Source organism: Bombus vosnesenskii, unplaced genomic scaffold (genome assembly GCF_011952255.1).
Source record: "Bombus vosnesenskii isolate JDL3184/JDL3185 unplaced genomic scaffold, Bvos_JDL3184-5_v1.1 scf7180000013272, whole genome shotgun sequence".
NCBI classification, from domain to species: Eukaryota; Metazoa; Arthropoda; class Insecta; order Hymenoptera; family Apidae; genus Bombus; species Bombus vosnesenskii.
Genome location: NW_022882930.1, coordinates 6,232,910 through 6,245,988, shown reverse-complemented (window position 1 = coordinate 6,245,988; position 13,079 = coordinate 6,232,910). Strand labels below are relative to the sequence as shown.

At 29.9% G+C, this 13,079-nt stretch overlaps 1 protein-coding gene and 1 long non-coding RNA gene across 2 annotated transcripts; one reads left to right on the top strand and one right to left on the bottom strand.

The window, feature by feature from the left end:
- Positions 1-6: 6 nt before the first annotated feature.
- LOC117231196 lies at positions 7-737 on the bottom strand. The gene is made up of 2 exons (XR_004492916.1): positions 518-737; positions 7-432 (listed from the first exon to the last, which is right to left on the bottom strand). It is a non-coding gene; the product is annotated as an uncharacterized LOC117231196 (long non-coding RNA).
- A 1,217-nt stretch (positions 738-1,954) lies between these two features.
- Positions 1,955-12,470, top strand: LOC117231160 (kinesin heavy chain). Its single transcript, XM_033489304.1, has 14 exons — positions 1,955-2,574; positions 5,508-5,649; positions 5,761-5,934; positions 6,024-6,292; positions 6,383-6,629; positions 6,707-6,943; positions 7,017-7,363; positions 7,449-7,652; positions 7,735-7,878; positions 7,960-8,244; positions 8,332-8,517; positions 8,593-8,796; positions 8,904-9,198; positions 9,620-12,470. Exons 1-14 carry the CDS (start codon positions 2,416-2,418, stop codon positions 9,694-9,696), a joined length of 2,970 nt encoding a protein of 989 aa, XP_033345195.1. The 5' UTR covers positions 1,955-2,415; the 3' UTR covers positions 9,697-12,470.
- The last annotated feature ends 609 nt before the right edge of the window (positions 12,471-13,079 follow it).

The window sequence follows — 13,079 nt, the reverse complement described above, 5'->3', positions numbered from 1 at the left end:
ACTGTGTGAGAGCATTCTTTACTTTATTGTTAAAGAAAATAAAATGTGCCTCTTTTGTTATGTTACATTAAACATTGTTCTTCCTTTCTTATAATATCCACTACTTTCATGCAAAAAAAAATTATAATAAGCAAACTTTTCTAATTTATAGAATAATTACAGTCTTACGAAAAATTAGGTATTCAGAGGAAGTGAAAATTTTAAACTTAACGGATAGTATCTTCTAAAAAATCTAATTTAGTCGTGACATGTCATACAATTGTCTAAAAATATATCCCGATAGTGTGTACAATTACATTTTTACGTCCCGAGATCTGAAGTTAAAGATTATCCATCAAATTAAATGTGAAATATTTTTAATTAAAAAAAATTTGCGGTACTTGACAATTTTATTTCTTAAATAACGCAAAATCGAGTTGGTGATTCATAGTTCTAACAAAGAAAGTTTGTCGATAAAGTTTTCAATAATTTCACACGTATGTTCATTATTATGTAATGGTTATATACAAGGCAATACCAATGCATTTTTCCATGGTCGACTTATAATCAATTTGATGTTTTATTTTATAAAATACCAATATTCTTTGTTTCGCGAAAGATATAAGATATTTGACAAATGTCTTCGTAGAAAAATTCTATGAAGACAATGTTGCAGTCTATGCAGAAACATAGTGCAAAATCTGTTTGAAATGTTTGAATCAATAAATGTCAGGTTATGAAGGTCACGACAGGATGTAAGAACAAAAATAATGAGGGTAAAGAAAGGCAGCACCGTAGTGAAGTGTAAAAAAAAAATCAATTACGGATTAGAACCAAGCTTTTTAAATATATTTTTAGTACATTTTCATACAATAAATTTTATATTTCAGATTATATACTTGTATATCAGTACCAAAATGATATTTATTTTCTTTTCTTAAAATCAAAAGAGAAAGAAATTTTGAAATTTAGTGATGGTATGCTAATAAAGTGTTCCAAAAAAATATATACCTTTTAATTTACTTTTTACAATTTTTTATAATACTAAATTTTTGTGTATTTTTTTGTTACGACAAATTCATAATTCATTGCGTGAATATAGATAGGTGATATACATATATTTTCAGTTATTACAAATATGTTAATGATAGATAAAAATTTTTGTGCGCGAGAGATATAATGTTTATTATAAATGTATATCATTTTAATATAATATTGTAATATAATATTATTTTATGATTGTGTTTTAATAAATATTGATATCTAAATAAATGATGCAATATCATTATCAAAATATTCCATTATCTTTTTACAAGTTGTATTTGTGAATCCTGATATTAGGAAGCATAAAATTTGAAATTGGCCAATTTAATATGCATTCGTAAATTGTACAAATAGCAAAATTTAAATTTCATATATCGAGGACTATTAAATGCAATCGAAGTACGAATTACCTAGTAGAAAGATAAAAAATTAATTTTTAACGATATTAAATATGAAAACATCAAATCCAATTGTCCTTCCTTCATTAAAAATAATTTGATGGAAGCTATATCATATGATTATAATTATTCGCACTATTTTATCAGGTAAACTAAGAAATCTGTTTAAAAAATATTGTCATATAACCTACAAAAGTATAATTACAAATTTAGATTCAAATTGAACGACTTAAAGCATTAGTCAACAAAAAAACAATATTTGTAAACTAAATTAAATGAAAAATGTATTATGCAAAAAAAGAGGTTATATAAAATAATTACAGACATTATGCTTAAATTTCAGATATACCAAATAATTTATAAACGTTATAAGTAAACTATAATTGATTTTCAAGGAGGAATATTAGCATCCTACAAAATGACCAAACAAGTATTTGGCTAGAAAATGGAATAAGGATCCGACGCCCACGCAGGTTACAGCCCTGGTATGTATGATATCCGCCGACAATGCTGTTTCGTGTGCGCAAACAGGCAAGTCGTACGGCGCGCGCGCACGTTTAGTTCGACGCGTTTGCGTTAAACTTTGTCTAGACTTCTCATCGATTGGTTTTTAGAGTACCCGAAGTATATTCAAAAAAATCACTTCCGTGCTTCAATATAGAGTAGTAGTAATGTATTAGTAGAAGAGGGCTGGCCGCGTGTCACACCTTATATCGTCCATGTTTCTTTATCAGTCTAACATAAGTACGATCGTTGATTCTCACCTTTGCACACGCAAATCAACCCACCCGCAAAATCATCGAACAACGGCAGCCATCTTTGCTGGCTCCAAAACGGGCTGTGGTTTGTGACAGAGAAGACGGTAGTGGTTCTTGATGCGGTTCACGCGACCATCTCGTCGCCTATGCACCCTACGAGAGATCGGAAATCATTTTTAAGTGTGACTAATCAGAATAACTAAGGAACTCGTGTCACGAATTCGAGCTACCGAAATATGGCAATGGAGACGCCGAGGGAGCGTGAGATTGCCGCGGAGGACAGTATCAAGGTAGTCTGCAGATTTCGACCTTTGAACGACTCCGAGGAGAAGGCTGGCTCGAAATTCATTGTAAAATTCCCATCCGGCGGCGAGGATAACTGCATCTCTATAGGGGTACGTAGATTTTACATGCGTCATTCTCGTTTTTAGTTATCACATTTAGTTAACCGTGTTCAGCTTACGTGTGATGTCATCGTGCACAGCTGACAGCTGCTCTCTCGGTCCTTCTCTATATTCAGTATATTCTATCTGTAAACCGTCTGCTATGCATTTAACGCCGATTAAAAGAATCCTTCGATCGACGCATAGGATGATTCATTTTTGTTATTTTCGGCGAAATGGAGATTTCATTCCGCCTCCATCGGTGCTTCGTCGAGCTGAACGATTTCCTCACGTTGACGCATCTATTTCAGCGAATGATTAAACCGTAATTTCAAAGTAGATACAGTACCGAATTGTCAACGATCGAATTTCTTTTTCGTTCATCGACCGTAGTCAATTGTCAATTTAACTACATATATATATATTTTGTGGCGTTAAAAATTGTTGTTGGCCTCAGATTCGTCAAATACAAGTTCAACTTTGTGAAATGTTTGATCGCATTCGCTACAACTTAATTTAATAAACGATCCTGTATTTCTTATAATTATTAAATTTTTGTAAAATATTTCCACTACCTATAGCCTTAATTTCTCTTTATCCTCATTATACCCTTGCAGGAAATATATGTACACTTCATGATTTTTTTATATATTACGATTTTATCAGCTGTACTAATAAATAAATCCTCATTTTATAATAAGATAGATAAATATATAGATTATCAAATCATTTAAGTGATTAGGATTTTTTTAATTGATAGTGTCAGTATTTTTAAATATCTGTCTTTCTATCTATGTCTTTCTTGCATTATGATCTTATTGTTTCTATATAAACAAATAATTTAATTTTTGTAATTGTATATGGTTTTGTATTAAGAATATTAAACAGATATATAATTATATATTATGAATATTTGTTTTTGAAAATATGTTTATGAAAATTTATTATTGTATATAGAAATTAAAACTATTCCTAATGATATTTTTACTTTTGTATGTATTTTTTTGTAGACATGTATTTTTAAGTAGATACATGTTCATGAATGTACCATTTCATATAGAAGTCTTTTGATCTTGGAGCTCAGTAAAGATATCGCTATTGTTTTAAAAGGTTCCTGATACAAAGCTTCATTGAGTGCAATTGTCCCCCTTTTTTCCTATATTCTTCTATATTTCAAAGGGACTTACAAATACACATGTAATATATAATTTTCCCTACAATATTTTATTTGTGTTTCACACTGATTCGTGAAATATGTAAGATAAAAATAGAATTTTAATAAAATTAAGGTATTGTTACTTATTTAAAATTGGCAAACATTTGTCTTATGTCATTAATTTTTTAAATGAATATTATTTAAATATATTTTGTTTAAAAGTCTCAGGATACCTAATCAAATTTGATAAAAACCTAAAAGTATTATTGAAATTAATAAAATATTTAAAGTAATGCTATATTTTACAGAATTGCTTATATGTATAATAACAGACATGTTTAAAAACATAATAACTCTATACTTTACCAAAATCAATAACAATTAGTTATTTTTTCGTCTATATATACCCTGTGTATTTTAAGTATCATATTTACTAATTTTGGTATTTTAGCAATTATTATTTTTTTAATAATTTCTCTATTATTATTTTTCTTTCTTATCTTTCATTTCCTTTATATAATATTTCATTTCTGTCCGTAATTGTGGACATTTTTCCATATTTTTCGTCCTAACACACCCTATAGTATTCCGATAAGGTTAACATCAGGCAATAGCTACTTCACCATTACATTTATTTCTGTTGTATTTAGTATTTCTTCTAGACATTTTTTACATATCTTCGCTAGATACGTAAGATCATTATCATGAATGAAATAGTTTCGATTAATGTAACGGAGATTACGTTTGTGCAATATACACAAATATTTTTTTTCTAAAATTTTTTATTTTTAACAAATTGCTCGTTATGTTGTTTTCGGTCCAATTTCCAATTCGCTTTTATATAGGAAGCATTTTCTATTTTTATATATCTCTTAAATCAAACTTTAATTTAAAATTTTCAAAATTTAATTTGGATTTAAAATTTGGATTTAAAATATGGATTTTGGATTTAAAAATTTCAAATTTAAACTTATTCGTAATATAGTCTTCTAGTGATTAATGTTAATGATTTTTAGCGTATTAAAGTCTTTTTTAGAGTTGCGTACCTTTAAAATCTACTTTCCACAAATCGCGAAATTAGTTTCATTTGTTCTTTATCAATTTTTGCTTTTGGAGTAGTTTTTCTTTAATTACGTTTACAAAAATCGAATCTCAACTGTTACCTTTTTCATTTCAAATTACCTGTAGTTGCGAAATTATGTATCACAGGCTATAGACAACGGAAGAAGTTCTCACTTTCTTCAAAATTTCTCTTGCAGAATAGCCTCTTCTCTTGATAAAAAGACTCTCTCAGAACACTTCGCTATACTCAAGTCTTTTCTCTTATTATTAATATGCGACGTGCACACGAAAAGTATTCAAAACGAAGTGATTTCAACTGAAGCTTTGAATTAGCTAGAAACTCTAATTTATGTTTCTGTAGTTCTATAATATGTTCTAAATATTTGTATAAATCAAAAAAATATGCGAACATAGCCATCGTGAATTAAAGGAACGGAAAAGAATGTTCTGCTCATGGCTATCATAACGGAGCGTATCTCTAATAATTCACATATATTTTCGTTTTTGTAAATTTTCATTATTCGGACAATGAAATATTTTATTGTCATATAATCAACTAATACGTAAATCGTAATACATCCGTAAATTGTATTAATAAAACTATGTGATTTGAACGACTTAAATTGTACAAATATCATATGAAAGTTTATCAAAATATGGCTTCATGTTCTAAAACTTTTGTGTAGTAGCGTATATTCTTTAATTTAATATTGCAATATTGTTTTAGGGAAAAGTATATCTTTTTGATAAAGTATTTAAGCCAAATGCTACTCAAGATAAAGTTTACAATGAAGCAGCTAGATCAATTGTCACAGATGTGTTGGCAGGCTACAATGGCACTATTTTTGCATATGGGCAAACATCATCAGGTAAATTGAAATTTTGTATTAAGTAAAATACATAAATATGTGTTATTAGTTATTGTATCAAAGTTAAGTTCTAACATGATTCTGCTAATGAAATATTTATGTGTGAATTAGGTAAAACGCACACTATGGAAGGTGTTATTGGAGACCCAAATAAACAGGGTATTATTCCCAGAATCGTTAATGATATTTTCAATCATATTTATGGCATGGAAGAGAATTTGGAATTTCATATCAAAGTATCATACTTTGAAATCTATATGGATAAGATCAGAGATCTTCTTGATGGTAAGAACTTTATTATTCATTTTACTTATATATCTAACATGAAAATTCTTAAAATTGTTACTTATAATTTTATTGTTTTTCATTCTCAGTGTCTAAGGTAAATCTAAGTGTGCATGAAGATAAAAATCGAGTACCATTTGTAAAAGGTGCAACAGAACGCTTTGTATCTAGTCCTGAAGAAGTGTTTGAAGTGATAGAAGAGGGAAAATCAAATAGGCACATTGCTGTAACTAACATGAATGAGCACAGCTCACGTTCTCATTCCGTATTCTTAATAAATGTGAAACAAGAAAACTTAGAAAACCAGAAGAAGCTATCAGGAAAATTATATCTTGTTGATTTAGCTGGTTCTGAAAAGGTGACTTACATCTACTCTATTAAATCTATCATTACATCTACTTCCTTCTCCTCAGAATAAACCTTTTTTTTTGTTTATATTATATTTTAGGTCTCAAAAACTGGAGCAGAAGGCACTGTATTAGATGAAGCAAAAAATATTAATAAATCCCTATCAGCTCTTGGAAACGTAATTTCAGCTTTAGCTGATGGAAATAAAACTCACATTCCTTACCGTGACTCAAAGTTGACTAGAATTTTGCAAGAATCTCTTGGTGGCAATGCTAGAACTACGATTATTATTTGTTGTTCACCAGCTAGTTTCAATGAATCAGAAACAAAGTCGACTTTAGATTTTGGTAATAAACGAGATCTTTATTTTTGTCTTGACTAAATATATGAAGTTTCTCGATTATATATTTAATTATTTTCTTAGGTAAACGAGCTAAGACTATAAAGAATGTTGTATGCGTTAATGAGGAATTAACGGCTGAAGAATGGAAGCGTCGTTATGAGAGGGAGAAAGAGAAGGCAGCTAGATTGAAAGGAAAAGTTGAAAAATTGGAGGCTGAATTATCTCGTTGGCGACAGGGTGAAACAGTTAAACTCGAAGAACAATTTAATTTGGTTGAAGCATCAGATGTTACAACTCCAATTAATATGTCCATTGAGGGTACTATACAATTTACTTTATAAGAATGAGAATGTTGTGACATATATTATATAATTTATAATGCTTTCCACAGGTAAACTTGATGATGGTCCAATGCCGGCCACTCCTGGTGGCAATTTGATGGCTGGATCTTTATCTAACGAAGAACGGCAGAAACTAGAAGAAGAACGTGAAAGACTTTACCAGCAATTGGATGATAAGGATGAAGAGATTAATCAACAATCGCAATATGTTGAAAACTTGAAAGAACAAATTCATGAACAAGCAGAATTAATTGCGACTGCAAGGCGTGAATACGAGAAACTACAACAGGAGGTGAACCGAACACAGCAAGAACACGAACGGGCTAAGGAAGAAGTTAAAGAAGTTTTACAAGCATTGGAAGAGTTAGCAGTTAATTATGATCAAAAATGTCAAGAGGTATCTTATGTCAATAGCTAATTTCTTATATTATCTGTATTGAAAGATATAAGGATATTATTATATTATATATACATTCTTACAGTGTGATATTAAAAAGAAAGAAACAGAAACTTTGACAGAAGAACTTTTAGCAAAACAAACAACGCTGAACAGTACTGCTTCAGAATTACAACAGTTGAGAGATATGTCTGCACATCAAAGGAAACGTATTGCAGAAATGTTAGCAAACTTCTTGAAAGATTTAGGTGAAATTGGAGTTGCTATTGGCGGTGACGAAAATCTAAAGGTAAAAACTGATTTACTACATCGTTTAAAGAATTTCTTATAAGTGGAATTACATAAAGTATTACAAATCTCATATTTTATAGGTTGTACCTACAGAAAGCAATGGTAAACTTGAAGAGGAATTCACAGTGGCAAGGCTATTCATTAGCAAAATGAAATCAGAGGTGAAGAATTTAGTACAACGATGCCAAGGATTAGAAAGTTCCCAAGTAGACTGTAACAAGAAAGTAAGCGTTCGATTTCGTACTCTTTGAATTCATTATATTTGATTTTTACAATATAACGCTCATTGGTCAATTTTATTTTAGGTTGCCGAATATGAAAAAGATCTGGCTGAATGTCGTTTATTAATTTCTCAACATGAAGCTCGTATGCAAACATTAACGGAATCAATGAAAGTAGCGGAAGCACGTAAACGTGCTTTGGAGGAAGATGTTGATGCTTTACGCGAAGAATGTGCCAAGTTGAAGGCTGCAGAACAAGTACAAGCAGTTACAAATAAAGAAAAAGCAGAAGAAAAGGAAGCAGCAACAAAAATGAGAGTAGCACTAGAAGAACAAATGGATCAATTGCGAGATGCTCATCAGAAACAAGTAAATATACATTTTACATTACTATATATTATTGTTATTTTTATGAATAATTCAATACTAAATATTATTATTATTAATTGAATGCAGGTCGCAGCGCTTAGGGATGAACTGTCTGAGAAGCAAGAATTGATCAGTGAACTTAAAGATTTGAACCAGAAATTCACATTAGCTCATCAGCAAATGCAAGCCGATTATGAGCGATTGAAACAAGAAGAAGCAAACAAATCCGTTAAATTGCAAGAATTAATTTTACTTAATGAACGCCGTGAACAAGTACGTATAAATTTGACAAAAGATATAGAGCAATTAAAAGTCCAAATTTCTGTAATTACTAATTAATTTTTATAGGCTCGCAAAGATCTTAAAGGTCTGGAGGAAACAGTAGCCAAAGAACTTCAAACACTGCACAATCTACGCAAATTATTTGTTCAAGATCTTCAGACTAGAATAAAGAAAACTATGATCGCAGAAGATAACGAAGACGATGGTGGATCACTTACACAGAAACAGAAGATTTCCTTCCTTGAGAATAATCTAGATCAGCTTACGAAAGTACGTGATTGAAAAATTCAGTAATTAAAATTACAAATTTGATCGCTGAATATTTTTAATGCGTAATTATACTCTCCATCAAAACATTATCTATATAATTTTAATAGGTTCATAAACAACTTGTGAGGGATAACGCTGATCTTCGATGTGAATTACCCAAACTTGAAAAAAGATTGCGAGCTACGATGGAGCGTGTAAAAGCTCTGGAAACAGCATTGCGAGATGCCAAAGAAGGTGCAATGCGAGATCGTAAACGTTATCAATATGAGGTAGATAGAATCAAGGAAGCGGTTAGACAGAAGAATCTGGCTCGTCGTGGACCTAGCGCGCAAATTGCTAAGCCAATTAGAGCTGGTCAACACCATTTAACCAATGTTAATGCTATTAGAACAGGAAATCGTGGTGAGTAATAATTTGTATAGTTATCTTTGTTATATATCATTTCTCCATTGCATATAACTATCTATATTCTTATTTTTACACACAAATCGTAGGTTTGTTCAATTTTGCATAAAAGAAATCGATAAAAATATTATACATTTTGGAATATATTATCTAATATAGTTAAATATAAATCATATAATTTCATATAAAGAATGAAAGATTACTTAAAAGAACAAACCTTACGAGAATTTTGATTTTAATTCTCAATTCTTTTTTAATAAGTGAGTATGGGTGATTTTATTTATAAAACGTTAATTTTGCGTTAATATTTTTGGTGATATTAGTTTTGATGTTTGTTTATTTTTTCATGTTTTTATTCAGATATGGGTAACAGCGTACAGTGATCGTGAGCATAATGCCAAACCCTTCACTTTTACAGAAAACGAATGCAAGAACGCTTTCATCAATGAAAGCAATAGAGTTCCAGAGACTCTAATTTGTAGTGGATACCCATAAATGTTACAACTATATAGTAAGGGTAATAGACGTAATATATCCGCAAGGAGCACCGCCAGTTCTTTTTATTTGTCTCGAAACAAGCATGTGCTTATTAATGCAAATAAGTGCATTAAGTAAAATTAGTGCTGCATGTCCTATCGATTTGTAAATAGTTAATTTTTATAAATTATTTAACTTAATATCATGCACGATAAATAAAGGTGAATGTCTATCAAATAATCATGCAAAGGCCTCTTATGAAGAATGTTTCAATATTTATTTCTATCAAAATTTTGTATACTATATCCTATATCTTTAAAAAGACAAATGAATTCCATTATCATAGAATAGAAAATAAATTCCTAAAAGTGACACTAATGCAATTTGATCGACTTGTCTACAGTAGTTTTAATTAATCTGCTATCGACATTGAAGTTTCCCGACAAATGAGGCAGTACTATTTAAGATTTGGTAGGTATCGCTGACATGAAATGCGATTGGACATGCGGCTTTGAAAAAAACTGTAGGAATTATCGTGGCTTATAAGTATTTATAATTGTAAGAATTCTCTCCATTGCTATTAATACACTCGTGACAACAGATTTTTCGGACCAGAGAGCTCGCTTAACCGAGAGTGTTAAGTTTGTTGGCTATTCTAAATATTATTGAGGTCCAAGAACCAATGGCTTTATGAACATTTTCGACAGAAGAATTTCATCGCTATCCTCGTTCACATTTATTTTATTATAGTACAGTTTTCATTGCATGAATCTTTATATACTCATCTAATTTAAATTAATTTATTATCGCTTATTCTTGTTTATATCAGAGGCTTTTATACTACATTTAAAGTTCTGTAGACCAATGAAATTTGGCCTATAGGGTAAATCTTTTGTCTTAGTTATACGTGTTAGTTTACGTTTCTTCATGTTGAGCTTATGCTCGGAAGTTACCTAGATGTATGTATACTGTACGTCTAATAGTGAGCTTTTGCACAGGTCTGCTTAAGTTCCTAAAACCTGTTGCAGGCCGCCGAAAATTCGCTCACACATGTATCTCTTTATTTTTCAGTGTAACAATTGAACGTAACGTTATACACATGCATTTTTTAGAAAACTCTATTCTTTAATCATATTTGTTGATAATTAATGCTTTTCAATGTGTACTTTTTATGTATTTTTTTTGTAATTGTTTTATTTATGGTTCTGATAAAAATGTACGAGCCACACGTACTTGATGTATTGTCCGGAGCAGGAGAATTCTAAACAATATTAATTTAAGATAGGTTTCTGTAAACTGTGCGCGATTAAATATTTGTTTGTGATACGTTGGAATCTTATTACGCATAGATTCCTTATGGTATGTAGGCAAAAAAGATTAACAATTTCTTTATGAATCATTGTCTCTCGTTGTTGTAGACGACAACGAAAGAAATCATGTTTCCATGTGAGATCATTTTTGTCATCTTCCGTTTTTTAACTTTTGTGATATCGAAGGAGAAATTGTGTTTGCTAATATGCGAAGACAAGTGCGTGGTGCATAATGAGTGCAATTATTATTGAAATATTTTTGTCAAATGTATGTAAATATAATCGTACACTATTACATTTATTTGGCAAATTAACAAAACAATTTTTGCAAATTGCCCTACGCATAAAAGGTTACAAGTATATATATTTAATGCAAGATACACTTAATATTACTGTTTCAAAGCCTTAACGATTATCGAAATATTGTCATACGATAATGTATTTTTCATTCTACTGTTCAACTAAGGTATTAATGTGTTCGCTGAATTTTTGATCATGATTCAATTTCTTTCTTAAGCTAGTGAATCGTGAAATAAAATATCAGCTTAGCCAACTCTTTGATTGTGAGTTTCGGGCATCGACCACTTTTTCCTTATTAAATAACATTTATTTTTATAGAGTATTGTAAAGGCATTATTGATTTTTCAACATGAAGGAAGAAATTGGACGGTACTTAGCGAATAAATTTTTGTTATGATTAAAACGTGATTAAACACAATGATGACTAATCGAGTACTGTTACATAATAGCATAATGTAAATTATCCACGTAATTTTCAAATTGACATACGTGTTTATGTTCTTTTTTTACATTGTAATTCGTATGATTCGTTCGTATAATTAAAACGGGCAATGGAGCTTGAAAAAATTTAATGAATTTTATTGTACAAAAAAAAAACCTCCAAAATCCATATGCTTATCGGAAAAAATCCTTTTAATCGGAAATCTCCGATGTATGTATGGGAGAAAATAAAAAAATCAGAGTTATTATTATTTTCATAATACATCAAACATGTTTAAAATTATAGTAAAGAAAAGAAGAGAAGTAGTTAAACTTATAATGATACATTCACGCTGGAAAACAAGGATCACTGTTAATGAGGAGGTCTATAACCGCTACCGTTTTTTTGTAAACTGTACGAAGTATGCGAATGTGAAGGAAATAAATAAGTTGACAGATGTAGATATTCGTTTCATTGTTTTAGAAACATACCGAAAAATGTACAGAAAAAGTGCGACAAACTCATGTAGTTGTATCACCTGCTTTGCTACACTATGCTTTACTCGAAAAATTATTATATGTTCTATACGTGCGCTTATTTAATTAAGCTCTACATCATAACAAAATTATCGGCGTTTTAAAATACAAAAAAGATCTATAATTGATACTCGATGGTGCATAGCGAAACCTATAAGTATCGAAGTAGGTTTACTATATAAAATAGAATAATAAAAAAGAATAATAAATTCTTTTTTCATTGCATGTCTTGTGTACATGTTATAAACATTCTTCAGAAGCCCTCAATCAAATTCAGGTCTACCTCATTCGAAGCTGAAAATAAAATGAAATAGAAATTTGAAAAATCCTTCTAGAATTAGATGATAGATTTGTATGCAGAGTTAGAGGAAGGCCATAGCTTCAAGGTACCATAAATTATATTACATTTAACTTACACCCATATTTAATTGAAATTAATAAGAAGTTTATTATTATTACTTGATTAATAATTGATGATAGCTGCATTAACTTTTTAATAAGATACTACTTAAATATTGATTCTTGAATAACATAGTTATTTAATAAAATAATTTATATTACATGTATATTTGCATTTATTCAATATCAAAATTATGAATATCCAAATTTCCTTATTGATTTTATAAAACTCATATGAATATATATTAATTTACTCTTTAGTCCAAACGATAATGAACTGCTTCATTCAACTAGACTTCATTATTTTATTTATTTTCTTATGGTATTTCTTCAAAGATAAATATCATGAATGGTCTGAATATTATGGACTGGAATGTGGAACAACAATGTTTAGACAACACATTGTCATTGACAGATGTACGAAAAAAATTATTT

Excerpts from the sequence above, each read along its gene's own strand:
- LOC117231160 (XM_033489304.1), top strand. The coding sequence starts at position 2,416 with ATGGCAATGGAGACGCCGAGGGAGCGTGAGATTGCCGCGGAGGACAGT. Across the intron at positions 5,935-6,023 it reads GATCAGAGATCTTCTTGATG|TGTCTAAGGTAAATCTAAGT; the intron begins GTAAGAACTTTA and ends TTTCATTCTCAG. Across the intron at positions 9,199-9,619 it reads TATTAGAACAGGAAATCGTG|AAAACGAATGCAAGAACGCT; the intron begins GTGAGTAATAAT and ends TCACTTTTACAG.